This window comes from Salmo salar, chromosome ssa03, assembly GCF_905237065.1.
Source record: "Salmo salar chromosome ssa03, Ssal_v3.1, whole genome shotgun sequence".
NCBI classification, from domain to species: domain Eukaryota; kingdom Metazoa; phylum Chordata; class Actinopteri; order Salmoniformes; family Salmonidae; genus Salmo; species Salmo salar.
In genome coordinates this window covers 65,357,110-65,375,734 of record NC_059444.1, presented here as the reverse complement: position 1 = coordinate 65,375,734, position 18,625 = coordinate 65,357,110, and the positions used below count along the sequence as shown (strand labels likewise).

The following is an 18,625-nucleotide window of genomic DNA, read 5'->3' as shown; positions in this document are numbered from 1 at the left end:
TTGACAGAAATGACATTCTTTTATTAGAAGAACATTCATTTATAAGGTAAGATGAACTCTTATGTACAGAGAAAAAAAGTTTTTCAAAATATCTTGATATATTGTTATTATCCTTGTTCTGTAATAACATTAATACTATAAAACAGCCATAATGTACAGTTATGCTCTATCATAATATATTTTCATATATACTGCCAATAACGTACAGCCACGTTATGCATAATGAACCACAATATAGTCGCAAGTAGTATTCCTTGGTAAATTCACAGCCTTTTTCTAAAGGAGGAAATAATCAAATAACTTTACAGTCAAGGCAGTGGTATGTTATCTGTATGGCTCGCCAAAAGGAAAGCAACAACAACCATTTTAATTGATTTGATAAGGAATATCTCATACTTGTATTGTTGATAAGGTAACGTTTGGGAAGGTATACAATATTTAATCTTTTTCATAGACTTTAACATATAGTTAATTAAGAGGTCATCCACTAAAAAGACCGATCTGTCTCAGATATGTCAATCCAAACCATGGATACAACATCAGAATATTCCCCCAAATACATGTACACCTACATGTAATATATATTTTATTTGTAAAACTAAACATGATGCCTATTGCCAGGTATTGTCATCGGATCCATGGTAAACTTTGGTATGTCAACATGTTCATCCATTTTCCCTTTTTACCCTCAACTTCATTTTGTCAATGTTCTTGTGAGTGGAAGTACCAAAACAGATGGATGACTGGATGGGTGGACAGCACGAGTTTGAAACTTGGGATGAAGGTTGAAGACTTGGAGCTACCACAGTTAAAGGCTAGTTCACTGACAGAAAAAAAACTCCCTTTACCAAATCTAGCAACCCATGTAACCATCAGTCTTTTCCCAGGACTTGGCAACCCCCATTGTCTCCGTCCCTCTTGACTCATGGATGCCATAGAAAATGTCTCAGCTGGGGGCAAATACTGTCTCAAACTCTTTGAGGATGAGCTCCACAATCTGGTTCTGGAAGACCATGTAAACGGTGATGTTGGCCGACTCAGTCTGGGGCCTGAGTAACGTAGGGCCAAACACGATGGCCACACTCTGGACTGACATACGGTTCTTTTCCCCAAACTCAATCACTCTGGAAGAGAGGAAGAGGAGGGAATGAGGAGAAGAGGGAGTGAGAGGAAGTAGTAGGTTGGAAAGTGTTTAGTATATCAGTTATTATATCATTTGTATAGTTTTATATAAAACATAGAATTATATATATACAGTTGAAGCCGGAAGTTTACATATACTTAGGTTGGAGTCATTAAAACTCGTTTTTCAACCATTCCACAAATTTCTTGTTAACAAACTATAGTTTTGACAAGTTGGTTAGGACATCTACTTTGTGCATGACACAAGTACTTTTTCCAACAATTGTTTACAGACAGATTATTTCACTTATAATTCGCTGTATCACAACTCCAGTGGGTCAGAAGTTTATATACACTAAGTTGACTGTGCCTTTAAACAGCTTGGAAAATTCCAGAAAATTATGTCATGGCTTTAGAAGCTTCCGATAGGCTAATTGACATAATTTGAGTCAATTAGAGGTGTACCTGTGGATGTATTTCAAGGCCTGCCTTCAAACTCAGTGCCTCTTTGCTTGACATCATGGGAAAATCAAAAGAAATCAGCCAAGACCTCAAAAAAGAAATGGTAGCTCTCCACAAGTCTGGTTCAGTATTGGAAGCGATTTCCAAATGCCTGAAGGTACCACGTTCATCTGTACAAACAATACTACACAAGTATAAACACCATGGGACCACGCAGCCATCATACTGCTCAGGAAGGAGACGCATTCTGTCTCCTAGAGATGAACATATTTTGGTGCGAAAAGTGCAAATCAATCCCAGAACAACAGCAAAGGACCTTGTGAAGATGCTGGAGGAAACAGGTACAAAAGTATCTATATCCACAGTAAAACGAATCCTATATCGACATAACCTGAAAGGCCGCTCAGCAAGGAAGAAGCCCCTGCTCCAAAACCACCATAAAAAAGCTGGACTATGGTTTGCAACTGCACATGGGGACAAAGATCGTACTTTTTGGAGAAATGTCCTCTGGTCTGATGAAACAAAAATAGAACTGTTTGGCCATAATGACCATCGTTATGTTTGGAGGAAAAAGGGTGAGACTTGCAAGCCGAAGAACACTATCCCAACCGTGAAGCACGGGGGTGGCAGCATCATGTTGTGGGGGTGCTTTGCTGCAGGAGGGAGTGGTGCACTTCACAAAATAAATGGCATCATGATGAAGTAAAAGGATGTGGATATATTGAAGCAAACTCTCAAGACATCAGTCAGGAAGTTAAAGCTTGGTTGCAAATGGGTCTTCGAAATGGACAATGACCCCAAGCATACTTCCAAAGTTGTGGTAAAATGGCTTAAGGACAAGAAAGTCAAGGTATTGGAGTGGCCATCACAAAGCCCTGACCTCAATCCTATAGAATATTTGTGGCAGGAACTGAAAAAGCGTGTGTGAGCAAGGAGGCCTACAAACCTGATTCAGTTACACCAGCTCTGTCAGGAGGAATGGGCCAAAATTCACTCAACTTATTGTGGGAAGCTTGTGGAAGGCTACCCAAAACGTTTGACCCAACTTAAAGGCAATGCTACCAAATACTAATTGCGTGAATGTAAACTTCTGACCCACTGGGAATGTGATGTTTTTTTTATTTTACCCCTTTTTTCTCCCTAATTTCATGGTATCCAATTGGTAGTAGTTACAGTCTTGTCTCATTGCTGCAACTCCCGTACGGACTCGGGAGAGGCAAAGAGCCATGTGTCCTCTGAAACACAACCTAGCCACACTGCTTCTTAACACAATGCACATCCATCCCAAAAGCCAGCCACACCAATGTGTCAGAGGAAACACCATACCCCTGGCAACCTGGTCAGCGTGCACTGCGCCCGGCCAGTGACAGGAGTCACTGGTGTGCAATGAGACAAGGATATCCCTGCCGGCCAAACCCTCCCTAACCCAGCCCCATGGACCTCCCGGTCGCGGCCGGCTCGAACACAGAATCTCCACTGCGCCACCCAGGAGGCCCATAAAACAGGGAATTTTTACTAGGATTAAATGTCAGGAATTGTAAAAAACTGAGTTTAAATGTATTTGGCTAAGGTGTATGTAAACTTCAGACTTCAACTGTATATAAAAAAATGCCAGTTTATACCACAACAAGCACTCACTTGAGGAGGTGTTTGAAAAGGAGGTGCATGGTATCGTGGTTGGGCAGGGGAAGGGACCTCACCAGGTCACGGAAGTACAACACCTTCTGAGGATAGTCCTGGATTTCTACCAGAGAAAGCGTCATCCCAAATGTCTATTTATTCACATCCTTTCATGCTATTTAGGTCAGACTATGTCAGTTCATTACTATCATGTAATTTGAGTCTGACTATTAAGATGCATCCAGAATGTTTTATTAGGGCCTGGCCTAGACTTACTGATGGCAGCGATAAACTTGTCGAAGAAGCTGTAAGGGAATAGAGGTTCAGGCAGCTCCCTCAGGAAAAGCTTTAGTGCCCCCGTGATCACATGGATCTCCTCCCACTGACCATCCTCTAGGTCCAGAGTTTCCTCTGGAGGGAGGGAGGGAGGGCATGAGGACAGAGAATATGGTTGATAATACTGCAAGATGCTCCATCTACAAATTCATTACTAGTCCTTGAAACTTGCTTTACCATGATCTGCTTTGTGACGTAGTCTCTGAATGACAGCTAGATTCCCACTAACTCTGTAGATCCCATCAATGTCCAGACCTAAGGGGAATGTACAATTGTGTTACCCTATTAGAGGTGGTAAAGGTTGATATTACGGTATCAGGATAAAGAAGGAATACCTACCTCTAATCTCCACTGCCCTGATGCACTTCTCCACAAACCTGGGCACAGTGCTGTTCTCTCGATGGCACAGCGTGTCCAGATGACAACCAAACACATTATCTAGAGAACCACGATGAAAAACATTCTGAGTGCCGTAAAGGTATCATAAGGTGCAATAAGGTTACTCTGCTATGTCATTTAACCATGTTATAAAGCCCAGTCTTACCTCTTATGTAGCCCTTCTCCTTCACTGACTGCAGTGTGGGCCTCTTCTGGAGGAACTTGCGTAGTTTGGTGCGGACACGCCCCTGATCTGATGACTCAGCACTGATGCCTGGCGTAATTTTGGTGGCTGCTGGAGGGTGCAATTAATGATGGGTGCAGCTTTCGTTAACTACCTGATCTAATGCCCAGTTATGAAATATTGACATTTTACACCTATTTACACCTCAAAAGCACTGAAAGACCTGGTGGTTCGTAATAGTAGGTTGTTGGACACTCATACTTACAGCTGGTCCTCTTGTCTCTGTCTGAAGCAAGTGGAGATTTCTCCATAGGCTCCTCCTCTTCCTCTTCCGACAAGTGATCTTGGTCCTGAGAGAGGAGAGGTTATAATGAAGACCGACGCCCCCTTGGCCTACTCTAATTAGAACTTGTTACATAGACACCTCCTGGATACTCACCAGCTGTCTGACGGAGTCCAGTATGATCTTGTGCCAGTCACAAATGATGCTCTCTGTGTCGTACTGGACCAGGTACTCACACCCATGACGCGTTTTTAACTGGAGCGGGAGAGGGAAAAAGCCATACCAAGAGTTAAATTAAATTCATTTTGATTCAGTTCCTGAATTGAATGAAATAGAACTGACTTCAACCCTGATAGACCTTAAACAGAGCCCATACCTCCAAAACGTTCTTCTTGCTGGACTTGTCCTTGGGGGCCCAGCCCACAGTGGCTCCCCGCAGCTCCACTGTGTACTCTGGGGTGATCTGATTGGTCTTGTTCTGAGGAATCACGGACCAATGACATTCATTCAACAGACCTGGTGGTTCGTAATAGTAGGTTGTAGGACACCCAATCCTGACAAGCAAGCAAATCATTCTTTATGAATACAATGAGCTTATTTTCTAAAGTGGTGGCTGTGAGTGGTTATTGTAACAAAATGTTCTTACAGAGTTTCCCAAGGGTGCAGATTTTGGTTCTTTGTGAAATGTGAGAATGCCTCCATGCAGCACAGTCCATGACGGACTCCAATTCTTCCTATTAGAAAACCAGAAAATAAGGAATCATTGGTCCATTGCGCAAATCACAATGTGTTGTAATCTTTGCGGTTGACTTGACATTACCTAATTCTTTTCCCATTGTCGGCCACCTTGGTTTTGTTCAGGATCCCTGCCTTCTCTAGTAGATGTGTCTAAAACGAGCAAAATAGAGACAAATATTAACAAAATATCACAAACGACAGAGGGAGAGTGTATGAACATTTCTACTAATGGTGATTACCAGGAACCCACAGACCTCAGATCAGGTTTAAAGATGTTGTTAGTTATATTGTACTGTACGCACATCAGTGGAGGCTGCTGAGGGGAGGACGGCTCATTATAATGTCCGCAATAGAGTGAATGGAATGGAATCAAACACATGGTTTTCATGGTTTTCACTGACATACATAGGTAAATGAGTTAAGCATTTAGTACCCACATTGGGTCATATGCTACTGGACATTGCCCATCGGCCTACTGGCTGATATGAACATTGGACTGTTCATGTTAGCAGATTATTGTAATTGTGGGCTATAATGTTAGGCCAAGATAAAGTATTGCTGTGATTTTGCAATGCAAATACTAGGCCACTAGGTGGCAGCAACAAATGTTTGTGTTGGCAGTGTTCCAGATTATGCTGAATTCTTAGGCTATGAGTCCACAGGTAAAGATCAAAGGGTATAAGTAGCAGATTCTAGTCAGGTATCAACATGGGAGTGGTCAATCTCTCGTGTGTGTGTGTGTGTGTGTGTGTGTGTGTGTGTGTGTGTGTGTGTGTGTGTGTGTGTGTGTGTGTGTGTGTGTGTGTGTGTGTGTGTGTGTGTGTGTGTGTGTGTGTGTGTGTGTGTGTGTGTATCTTTGTGCATGAGTGCACAATTATACATGCTTGGGCGTGAGTGTGTTTGTTTGCATGGATTCATAAAATGGGAAATGATCCTTTGGGGTTGACTTTGCTTATAGCATTGACATTCAGCACTTTGACATTACTGTGCCTACTACATAAGACAGCACCATATGTACATTCAGCACAATGCTTTGAAAGGCAATGCAATAAAATATGGTGTCAATCAGATCTGAAAGTATTACCCAACAAGCCACCACTTGGACCACAAGGTCCAACAAAAACAACTACAAATGCTCCCTCTCCCCACTAGGGGGTAGTGTCAATGGTGGTCTATCATGACATGATCATTTAGTACAGGGTTGAATCAAATAATCAAAGCTTGATGATGAGTTAGTTATTTGAATCAACTGTGTAGTGCTAGGTCAAAAAAACTGAATGTGCACCCAGGGGGGCCCCAGGACGAGTTTGGAAAACCCTGATTTAGCAGATGCTTGTATTCCAGATCGCTTTCTTATCCACACACGAAGCAAGGAGAGAGAACAACCCATTCAAAGTTAGTAATTTCACTTAAACACCACATAAGAAACTCTTAATCAGCCCTTTTAAGAGCATATGTGTATATAGTATGTACTGTAACCAATATCTAATCCATTAGCTCCCCTTCCCAAGCACCGTTAGTTCTCCTATCCAATTCTATATCATAGTGTGTTAGTTATATCAGAACACCCACACACCAGCAGAATGCAATGCCTGTCTGGCAAACAACACTATGCATCTATCTATCAGGCCTGACGTGGGCCGTAAGAACCTACGTGCTCATGATGTGAGTCTGTGCTCAGATGTGACAGTCTACTCCGTACTCCCAACCTATCAGTCTTTATGGAGAAAACAATAGAAGTCTTCAATGAATGGGATAATGGGCCTTCAGGCTCTTTGTCATTTAGAAGTATATGTGTGCTGTCTGTACAGTAGAGTACATTTTATTGAGTTAGTAGAAGGGTTGGGGTCAATTACATTTCAGGAAATGAATTAATTCAATTCATAAAATTAGCAATAAAATCATTGCTGAAAAATAATGCAATTTCCAATTCAATTATTGTGTATACTAGTCCAACACGTATCATTTATTATTGAGGGCCAGTAGAAAATGACCTGACAATGATCCCTATGGATTCAAAACCTTATCGTGTCGTACGTTCTTACTGTACTTACATGGTGTGGCGCCTCGGGGGAGTTGCCTGAGCTGGATGCTTCACTGGTGACGTCCGAAACGTTTCTCCTATGTGTTGGAAAGAACCTCTGCCAAGCGCAAGGGAGGGAATTAGGTTCAGGTTGGTTAGTCAACAGTAGTTGATAGGGCCTTATTGTTCGAACAGAGCAGAAATCCTGTCAAATGTTATGAGTCATAATTCTATCCGCTTTCTCCCCTGCCCCCTCCATTCTTGTTGTAGTTTCTCCCATTTCGTTTTGTAAGTGACCTCCTGAGAGGAAATCAACTAGGGCAGGTGTTTCCATCTCCTGTTGAGGGGGTCGACAACGACACATACACAACGGCATCATTCCACAAGGGCATTGTGCATAAAGCTGTGAGGGCCAGGTGTCTCATGTCAGGGACTAGTCCTAATGGCTTGTTTTCTTAGGACTACCAGAACGGCAAATGCTGCAGTTTCTATGTTCCTGTACTGTAGTGCCAAATTCAGTCTAGATTCCAAAAAGAGATTCTAATGGCCCATAAACGTCTGTTGCTATACCAACGGTGTGAAACCTCCTTCAATGTCCCTGTCCATGCTCGGGGCTCCCCAGCTACTCACGTTGTCTTCTTGGGAGGGGCCAAACTGAGCTGGGCCCATGGGGTTTCTCCAGTTCTTCAGAACCAGCGGGCTGTCCTGGTCCACTCCATTCCCCACCTTGGACAGACTGGATGCACCCGGGAGCTGAGAGGGTTAACAGAAACAAACAGTGTAAAGGCCCTGGCCTATTTAATCAAACCCAGTAACTGGTTATCTTCACCTACAGTTGAAGTAGGAAGTTTACATACACTTAGGTTAGAGTCATTGAAAATGATGTCATGGCTTTAGAAGCTTCTGATAGGCTAATTGACATCATTTGAGTCAATTGGCGGTGTACCTGTGGATGTATTTCAAGGCCTACCTTCAAACTTAGTGGTCTTTACTTGACATCATGGGAAAATCAAAAGAAATCAGTCAGGACCTCAGAAACAAAATTCTAGACCTCCACAAGTCTGGTTCATCCTTGGGAGCAATTTTCAAATGCCTGAAGGTACCACGTTCATCTATACAAACAATAGTACGCAAGTATAAACACCATGGGACCATGCAGCCGTCATACTGCTCAGGAAGGAGACGTGTTCTGTCTCCTAGAGATGAACGTACTTTGGTGCGAAAAGTGCAAATTAATTCCAGAACAACAGCAAAGGACCTTGTGAAGATGCTGGAGGAAACAGGTACAAAAGTATCTATATCCACAGTAAAACGACCAGTAAAAGAACCTGAAAGGCCGCTCAGCAAGGAAGAAGGGGGACAAAAGATTGTACTTTTTGGAGAAATGTCCTCTGGTCTGATGAAACAAAAATAGAACTGTTTGGCCATAATGAACATCGTTATGTTTGGAAGAAAAAGGGTGAGACTTGCAAGCCGAAGAACACCATCCGAACCGTGAACCACAGGGGTGGCAGCATCATGTTGTGGGGGTGCTTTGCTGCAGGAGGGACTGGTGTACCTCACAAAATGGATGGCGTCATGAGGGAGGAAAATTATGTGGATATATTGAAGCAACATCTCAAGACATCAGTCAGGAAGTTAAAGCTTGGTCGCAAATGGGTCTTCCAAATGGACAATGACCCCAAGCATACTTCTAAAGTTGTGGCAAAATGGCTTAAGGACAAGAAAGTCAAGGTATTGGAGTGGCCATCACAAAGCCCTGATCTCAATCCTATAGTGTTTGCGAGCAAGGAGGCATACAAACCTGACTCCGTTACACCAGCTCTGTCAGGAGGAATGGGCCAAAATTCACCCAACTTATTGTGGGAAGCTTGTGGAAGTCTACCTAAAACGTTTGACCCAAGTTAAACAATTTAAAGGCAATGCTACCAAATACTAATTGAGTGTATGTAAACTTCTGACCCACTGGGAATATGATACAAGAAATAAAAGCTGAAATAAATCATTCTCTCTACTATTATTCTGACATTTGACATTCTTAAAATGAAGTGGTGATCCTAACTGACCTAAGACAGGGAATTTTTACTAGGATTAAATGTCAGGAATTGTGAAAAACTGAGTTTAAATGTATTTGGCTAAGGTGTATGTAAACTTCCGACTTCAACTGTATGTGCAGTACAGAGTTACACCATGCAATGTCAAGCTCTTTGAGACCTGGTAAAAAAGCCACTCAACCATTCCTTGAAATTACAATATTGCTTCTCTTCACCTCTGTTGGAAGGTTCCACTGGGATCTGGAGCCGTCTCTCAGGTAGTAGTACGTCTTTCCTTCTTGATCCACAGACTTGAGCCACTGCCAGGATACACACACACACACACACACACACACACACACACACACACACAGGACAAAACAGCATATGACACACATTGCATGGTTTCTCAAACCGCTACCCTTTCAAAGCACTGGTCCTCCATTCAATACACTTACCTGCTCCTGTGTGCGTTCGCTGGTGAATACGGTCTTCCCATCTGCATCTATGGAGCGCTTCCAGCCCGCCGGGACACTGTCTAGAATGGCCCGGGGTATGACGGCCAGTTTAGCCTGCGGCATGGGCAGGAGGTCTTTGGGGAACACCGAGGAGGTGGTGTCTGGAGCTTCGTGGTCTTCTGTCAGGTAGTCTTCCTTTGGGAGAGGGGGCTGAGGAACAGAAGATTTGCAAATGCTTTTAAGATGGAACTCAAACTGAGTGGCGAATTTATACAAATTTTATGACATGGTTCATAACATGCTAGCGATTCTGCTCAAATAGCAAACGTTCTTAGTAACTTGGCTAGTAACACTTTGAGAATAAACAGAAAAAAGCATGTGTATGCCATAGAAGGCTTAAGACATAACTAGCTAATGAACTAACGAAACAAGACTCCCTCAAGACCATGAAGCAGATGTTAAAGCGCTGGTGTCTGACAGAGACTGCTTTAGCAGTCAACAATCCAACAACACTTTCCACGGTTCTGTATTTTAGAAGCCTTATCTGTTGATGAGCTTGAAACAATGGCCATATCAGTCAAATAAAGCATAAGCTAACCCCTACCGGTCCTCTGTCTGGGAGCTTCAGCACAGGAGGCTCAGTAACAGGAGAGGAGGGGGCGATGGGCTCCGGAGCTCCCCAGGACGTGGCCCCAGAGGTGGGGTTATAGAAGTAGTTTCGACCGGTGGTCTCATCCAACACCTGTTCCCAGTTGGAACCCTGGGATGAGGCTGGTGAGAGGGCCGGGGACAGGGCTGGGGACAGGGCCGGGGACAGGGCAGGGGAAAGGGCCGTGGACAGGGCCGGGATAGCCAACGCCTCCTTGGGCAGCTCCATGTCTGTGGAGGGGAGGCTGCTGCGGGGGTCGGCCCAAGTGGTTTGGCCCGTGGCTGGGCGGTAATAGAACTCTTTCCCGCTGTCCTTGTCAGTGTGCACCTGCCATCCCTCCTGGGTAAGGGGCAAGTCAGGACTCAAAGCTACTAACGGAGGGGATTGTGGGATGTTTTTCTTCAGCTCGGTGACATTGGCGTAAACAGCAGTGTTGGGGCTGGCATTCTCCACCTGGAGACAGAGATGGAGGAGAGGTCACAGGTCAGTCATCAGGAATAACATGAGGAAGAAATATTTCACCCCCAGTCCTAAATGGCCAGCGAGCCACCAGTCAATAATATCTTGTGCTCTATATGAACAGAGTACCGACTGCCTGCGTAGTACTCCCCAACCTCACCTTATTTGCCATGAAGCCAATGGCCCCATCAGCCTCTATGAGAACAATCCGTGAGAATCTCCACAACACAAAAGACAGAGGGGAAAAAAGTTCTCTCTACCTGCACCTCCCTTTACCCATCAAGTAACAAAGCACTGACTTGGGATCAAATATCATTCTCCCAACCCCTTTGTTCTAATGGGCTGAGTTACCCAACTCATCACAATATGCCCATTCTTACAAAGTGCATGCATTTAAAGAGCTATATGTGGATCTCGCTTTTGAGTGTTTTGTTTTTCTTTCTTAAAAGAGTACAGACAACATCAACATTCAACTCTAAGCCTTTTTTCAGTTTTAGTGGAAATGGCCATACGTCAGTAATATCTGCATCCAAAAAAGTGATCTGTCCTGTTAATGTCTTTCCCGAACCCTACATACATCTCAGGGGTGTGGAAGTGAAGAGCAAAACATCCCATCTCAAACAGAGGAGATTTCCACCACGTGGAGTGGAGTAGACCACAGGGAGCTGTGTGGCAGACCGTCACTTCATAGACAAACACAAGCACATTTCAACATGAGCCAGACATGATAAAAAACTATAAAGACTGGGGAAGTTTGAATGATAACGCAGAGGGGTGTCACAGCTAAATACAGTACTATAGGCCACATTTACATTTGAGTAATTTAGCAGACACTCTTATCCAGAGCGACTTACAGGAGCAATTAAAGTTAAGTGCAGACAGATTTTTCACCTAGTCGACCTTTCGGTTACTGGCCCAACGCTCTTAACCTCTAGGGTACTGTACCTGCTGCCCTCACATGTAGGCTAAGTACTGCTGGCATAGAATTGAACATGTAATTCAATTGGCACAGACACAAAAATTAGGACTGGCTGAGTGAAATGACCATGAAGTCTTAGATTAGGGGTCATGAAGGAAAATATCATAATTGGGATGCACACCCTTAGATACTTACCTGGGAGACACCCAGAAAAGTCACAAGCCTGTGCCTGAAGCTACGGCAAGCCTTGAAGATCATGTCGGTCATATTCCCTGAAAAAGGCACCTCTTCGAACAACGTAATGATCAAATATGTTGCATCCCATCAGGGATATAACATTTTAACTAGTAGATCCAAAAGCAGAAGTATTGGCAAGGACATACCACAGGTTTTTCAGACCATGTACCAGTTCCTTCTTTTGATTACTACCTGGTTTGAAGAGGGGCTTTTTTTTAGCTTTGAATACACTTTTAAGAAACACTGAAAAAGCCAGAGACCAGGGAATAACTGTCTTCAGGTTGCCCAATTCGCACCTTGTAAAACAGACATTCTTCATGAAAAAATTGCTTTAAAAGAAAAGCCTGGCTCAGAGGTAAGGTTTCTTTGGTATCGGCAAGACTCTTCTGTGTACCACACATGGACGTACACTGGCCTGAACACACAGACAGACTATACCGACCTAAATACTTGCAAGAAAAACACAAATAAGATACATGGCTGGGTGGAGGGAGTCGACTGTCCAACTGTCATTTCCTCTCAAAATGGGCTAATGGAAGTTTTGAACATAAACACACATCCCAGTTGGGTTGTTTTGTTTGTATACTGCTTACAACATCTCGGCCGTAAAGTACCTGCGTAATTGTTATGCAAGTACACTGCTAAAAAAAATAAAGGGAACACTTAAACAACACAATGTAACTCCAAGTCAATCACACTTCTGTGAAATCAAACTGTCCACTTAGGAAGCAACACTGATTGACAATAAATTTCACATGCTGTTGTGCAAATGGAATAGACAACAGGTGGAAATTATAGGCAATTAGCAAGACACCCCCAATAAAGGAGTGGTTCTGCAGGTGGGGACCACAGACCACTTCTCAGTTCCTATGCTTCCTGGCTGATGTTTTGGTCACTTTTGAATGCTGGCAGTGCTTTCACTCTAGTGGTAGCATGAGACGGAGCCTACAACCCACACAAGTGGCTCAGGTAGTGCAGCTCATCCAGGATGGCACATCAATGCGAGCTGTGGCAAGAAGGTTTGCTGTGTCTGTCAGCGTAGTGTCCAGAGCATGGAGGCGCTACCAGGAGACAGGCCAGTACATCAGGAGACGTGGAGGAGGCCGTAGGAGGGCAACAACCCAGCAGCAGGACCTCTACCTCCGCCTTTGTGCAAGGAGGAGCAGGAGAAGAACTGCCAGAGCCCTGCAAAATGACCTCCAGCAGGCCACAAATGTGCATGTGTCTGCTCAAACGATCAGAAACAGACTCCATGAGGGTGGTATGAGGGCCCGACGTCCACAGGTGGGGGTTGTGCTTACAGCCCAGCACCGTGCAGGACGTTTGGCATTTGCCAGAGAACACCAAGATTGGCAAATTCGCCACTGGCGCCCTGTGCTCTTCACAGATGAAAGCTGGTTCACACTGAGCACATGTGACAGACGTGACAGAGTCTGGAGACGCCGTGGAGAACGTTCTGCTGCCTGAAACATCCTCCAGCATGACCGGTTTGGCGGTGGGTCAGTCATGGTGTGGGGTGGCATTTCTTTTGGGGGCCGCACAGCCCTCCATGTGCTCGCCAGAGGTAGCCTGACTGTCATTAGGTACCGAGATGAGATCCTCAGACCCCTTGTGAGACCATATGCTGGTGCGGTTGGCCCTGGGTTCCTCCTAATGCAAGACAATGCTAGACCTCATGTGGCTGGAGTGTGTCAGCAGTTCCTGCAAGAGGAAGGCATTGATGCTATGGACTGGCCCGCCCATTCCCCAGACCTGAATCCAATTGAGCACATCTGGGACATCATGTCTCGCTCCATCCACCAACGCCACGTTGCACCACAGACTGTCCAGGAGTTGGCGGATGCTTTAGTCCAGGTCTGGGAGGAGATCCCTCAGGAGACCATCCGCCACCTCATCAGGCGCATGCCCAGGCGTTGTAGGGAGGTCATACAGGCACGTGGAGGCCATACACACTACTGAGCCTCATTTTGACTTGTTTTAAGGACATTACATCAAAGTTGGATCAGCCTGTAGTGTGGTTTTCCACTTTAATTTTGAGTGTGACTCCAAATCCAGACCTCCATGGGTTGATAAATTGGATTTCTATTGATTATTTTTGTGTGATTTTGTTGTCAGCACATTCAACTATGTAAAGAAAAAAGTATTTAATAAGATTATTTCTTTCATTCAGATCTAGGATGTGTTGTTTAAGTGTTCCCTTTATTTTTTTGATCAGTATATAAAGTAAAACACCAGAACACATTGATACACACACACCTCTATGCCTGAAGGTACTCTAACATCTAAAATACACATGTGCACAATGAGAGTATTCGTTCTGTGCTGGAATGATGCTGTAGCAGATAGTGTGGATAGTGTTTCCTTGTTCTGTGACATCACCTTCTCTGGGACCTGAGGTGTCTGTCAGAAGCTGTGGTTCCCTGGTTTGGTGGTACCTAAAGGTCAACCTGTGATACGCGAGTCTGCCCCCTGTTCATGTCCTATGAACAGCTGGCATTGATTGTACAAAACATTAGGAAATCCTGCGATTTCCATGACATAGACTGACCAGGTGAATCCAGGTGAAAGCTATGATCTCTTATTGATGTCACCTGTTAAATCCACTTCAGTCAGTGTAGATGAAGGGGAGGAGACAGATTAAATAATGATTTTTAAGCCTTTAGACATTTGAGACATGGATTGTGTATGTGTGCTGTTCAGAGGGTGAATGGGCAAGACAAAATACTTAAGTGTTTGAATGGGGTATGGTAGTAGGTGCCTGGTTTGAGTGTTGCAAGAACTGCAACGCTGCTGGGTTTTTCATGCTCAACAGTTTCCTGTGTGTCAAGAATGGTCCACCGCCCAAAGGACATCGAGCCATCTTGACACAACTGTGGGAAACATTGGAGTCAACATGGGCCAGCATCCCTGTGGAATGCTTTCGACACCTTGTCATCCATTTCCCAATTAATTGAGTCTGTTCTGGACAAAGGGGGGTGCAAATCAATATTAGGAAGGTGGGTATGTGTGTGCATGACGCAACAGATGACAACATCATAAAAAGAACTCCAGACTCTTGTACCAACATAATTGTTTTGTTATTCAAATGGTACCTCCGACAGACACACCCTAGAAACCACCTGGGTTACAAAGCTGCAGGCTAGAGGTTGATACTCACAATCCTAGAATCACTATATAATAATCACTATACAGTCCTGCTTCATTAGACAGAGTAATAAACGCTACAAATCAATAAACATGCCTTGGGCAACGCAGAGCATTGGCAGCAGTAATTATGCAAGCAAAACTAAAAACAAACACTCACTCACTTTCAGGTTTCGGTTAACACCACCTGATAAGTTCTTCTTTGTGGTGGGAGAGTTGTCTTTGGAATGTGGCAGTGACTACTGGCTACACATTCAGGTTAAAACATCAAAACCTGGCTGTGGAAAGCCCCAGTTTTTCTAAAGAAGATATTAATGAAGCCCCTCTTCCTTTACAGTAGCAACACAACAATAAGCTACAAGTGCAGGTGCGTGTAGCAGAAGAATCTAAAATGATATTAATAACAGATGCGTAATAGTAATAAAAGTGATTGTGGTGATGATTATCTTTCAATCAACTGGAAGCACATTGTTTCTTATGCACTAAAGTCTCCAAGCTAAATAGCATACCAGCCTCCTCAAACCAAACTAAATGGAAAGGATACCAGAATGACTGGTTCACACACAGCAACGTGAACATTTTCTGCCAGTCAGCAATACCTGTCATGCCAACCATTTGTTTGGAGTCAAAGTGGATAGTGGCAATATAGTGAGTTTTTGTAATCTCTCTAGGATAGGCCTACTGTCACAGAAGGAGAAGAGATAACACACCTTTACATCAGATTATGTTCCTGGCTGCATGTATCCAAGCAGGTTATGGTCAAGTATTAACTTTCTGCTTGTGACTCATTGTCAATGATTTATATCTACAAGCAATGAAAACCAAGATGGCATTCCTCCCTTGTAGTTTGACCCCTTCTCCCTGGCAGGGCTGGGGCAAACCTTGTCATGCCCATCATCATAATATTATCACACTTACAATTACATCAAGCTTTTTGACACTGCATAAACAGGACCAAGGAAGTCAAAGACAATTACAGATGTACATACTGTACCCAATGTGTCACTTATGATAACGTAATTGCGTATGATGTGCCAGAATATTCTAGAAATTACAACTGATTGACACTTGATGGTTTAAAATGTACTATTGTAAAACCACTGTAGTGGAATAGAGATACACTGAGTGTACAAAATATTAGGAACACCTGCTCTTTCCATGACATACTGACCAGGTGAATACAGGTGAAAGCTATGATCCCTTATTGACGTCACTTGTTAAATCCACTTCAATCAATGTAGATGAAGGGGAGGAGACCGGTTAATCTCAGGCTCAATGTAGAGTAGACTATCCTTCAAAGATATCATTTAGAAGTTATAGACTTCAGCTTTCCCTTAATAATCCAGTTTTAAAGTACAGTATTCACCTCACTATTCCACACTGTACACTCAGGCACTCCATGCCTTGTCAGGTACGCTACAGTACAGGTTAAGCCACTGCCTAGCAGCAGCAAGTCTTGGGAGTGGTTGCGATATTCCTCAGTTTAACCCTCTCTTGCCTGCATAGATTGCGAGCGCACATAATGCACAGAATGCTGCCAACACAACACTGATACCTTGCATAACTAAATAATAACGTGTTAGAAATCATGTAGTTGAGAAACACTGAAGGGAGTATCTTTACTCAATCGCCTGTTTACATTTTGCCAATTAAATAATTATTTAATGAGAACATTTCAGGATTCAGGAGCTCTGCAAACAGTTCTGCTCAAAAACTTGAGTGTGTGTGTCAGTGTGTGTGTGCGGCCTGGCGTGGCATGGGGGCTAGCCTATTGGAGCGGAGTATGGAAACATGAGTTTGTGTGTGTTTGTTTCCAGTTGTTTGGGGCGAGGCTTGCAGCCCTACAGTACAGGAAAGGGCTCCTCCTTTGTTTTGTAAACACACAGCACAGCGGCCCAGGGGTGCTGCTAACTGGGTACTATGGCTGGGTGGGTGTACCTCATTTCTACCAGCATGTCAGTTGTGCAACTTTACTCCACACACAGAGATGTGTACAAAGCTCTCCCTCGCCCTCCATTTCGCAAATCTGACCATAATTATATCCTCCTGATTCCTGCTTACAAGCAAAAACTCAAGCAGGAAGTACCAGTGAATCGCTCAATATGTGCCAGGGCTTGCAAACTATTACGGATTACAAAGGAAAACCCAACCGCTAGATGCCCAGCGATGAAAGCCTACCAGACGAGCTTAATGCCTTCTATGCTCGCTCTGAGGCAAGCAACCCTGAACCATGCATTAGAGCACCAGCTGTTCCAGGCGACTGTGTGATCACACTCTCCTTAATCTTTTAAACAGGTCAATATTCACAAGGCCGGAAGGCCAGATGGATTACCAGGATGCATACTCAACGCATGCGCTGACCAACTGGCAAGTGTCTTCACTGACATTTTTAACCTCTCCCTGACCGAGTCTGTAATACCTACATGTTTCAAGCAGACCACCATAGTCCCTGTGCCAAGAATGCCAAGGTAACCTGCCTAAATGACCACCATGAAGTGCTTTGAAAGACTGGTGATGGCTCATATGAACTCCATTATCCCAGAAACCCTAGACCCACTGCTTAGTCCACTCCTTTACTCCCTGTTCACCCACGGCTTCGTGGCCATGCACGACTCCAACACCACCATTAAGTTTTCCAATGACACAACGGTGGTAGGCCTGATCACCGACAACGATGAGACAGCCTATAGGGAGGGGATCACAGACCTGGCAGTGTGGTGCAAGGACAACAACCTCTCCCTCAACATGAGAAAGACAAAGGAGCTGATTGTGGACTACAGGAAAAGGAGGGCCCATTCACATCAACAGGGTTGTAGTGAAGCGGGTCGAGTGCTTCAAGTTCCTTGATGTCCAAATCACTAACAAACTATCATGGTCCAAACACACCAAGACAGTCATGAAGGGCGCACAACAATGCCTATTCCCCCTCAGGAGACTGAAAAGATTTGGCTCGGGTCCTCAAAACATTCTACAGGTGCACCAACAAGAGCATCCTGACTGGTTACATCACCGCTTGGTATGGCAACTGCTCAGCATCTGACCACAAGGCGCTACAGAGGGTAGTGTCTGGAGCCAAAGCTTCCTGCCATCCAGGATCTCTATACCAGGTGATTTTTTTTTTAAAACAATATTTTACCTTTATTTAAGTGGGCAAGTCAGTTAAGAACAAATTCTTATTTTCAGTGACAGCCTAGTGGGTTAACTGCCTTGTTCAGGGGCAGAACAACAGATTTTTTTTTATCTTGTCAGCTCAGGGATTCAATCTTGCAACCTTCCAGTTACTAGTCCAATGCCCTAACCACTAGGCTACCTGTCGCAATGTCAGAGGAAGGCCCTAAAAATGATCAAAGACTCCAGCCACCCAAGTCATAGACTTGAATTCAGCGCATGTGACAAATACAATTTGCTTTGATTTGTATCCAATACACTCACTGAGTGACAGAAACAGAGAAGTGCATGTATTGCTTAAGAGCTATAGAAAATGTTATAGTACTGTGAGTGAGACATGATCAGATGATCGAAAGCTCATTGAGTCATACTGCATGTTACATCCTGTCCAATATGTATGTTGCTAATTATA

General features: G+C 44.0%; 1 protein-coding gene across 1 annotated transcript in view; it reads right to left on the bottom strand.

The window, feature by feature from the left end:
• The window catches only part of LOC106601260 (rho GTPase-activating protein 12), a 31,197-nt gene continuing 12,572 nt past the window's right edge, over window positions 1-18,625 (bottom strand). Inside the window, exons 3-19 of the mRNA XM_014193336.2 lie at window positions 10,242-10,739; window positions 9,638-9,847; window positions 9,416-9,499; window positions 7,777-7,899; window positions 7,178-7,264; window positions 6,778-6,840; window positions 5,206-5,273; window positions 5,032-5,119; window positions 4,762-4,863; window positions 4,542-4,640; window positions 4,368-4,452; window positions 4,085-4,213; window positions 3,880-3,978; window positions 3,718-3,795; window positions 3,481-3,615; window positions 3,223-3,328; window positions 1-1,124 (exon numbers count right to left, since the gene is read on the bottom strand). Coding sequence (XP_014048811.2) covers window positions 947-1,124; window positions 3,223-3,328; window positions 3,481-3,615; window positions 3,718-3,795; window positions 3,880-3,978; window positions 4,085-4,213; window positions 4,368-4,452; window positions 4,542-4,640; window positions 4,762-4,863; window positions 5,032-5,119; window positions 5,206-5,273; window positions 6,778-6,840; window positions 7,178-7,264; window positions 7,777-7,899; window positions 9,416-9,499; window positions 9,638-9,847; window positions 10,242-10,739 — 2,232 coding nt within the window. The 3' untranslated portion in view covers window positions 1-946. The remainder of the gene's footprint in view (window positions 1,125-3,222; window positions 3,329-3,480; window positions 3,616-3,717; window positions 3,796-3,879; window positions 3,979-4,084; window positions 4,214-4,367; window positions 4,453-4,541; window positions 4,641-4,761; window positions 4,864-5,031; window positions 5,120-5,205; window positions 5,274-6,777; window positions 6,841-7,177; window positions 7,265-7,776; window positions 7,900-9,415; window positions 9,500-9,637; window positions 9,848-10,241; window positions 10,740-18,625) is intronic.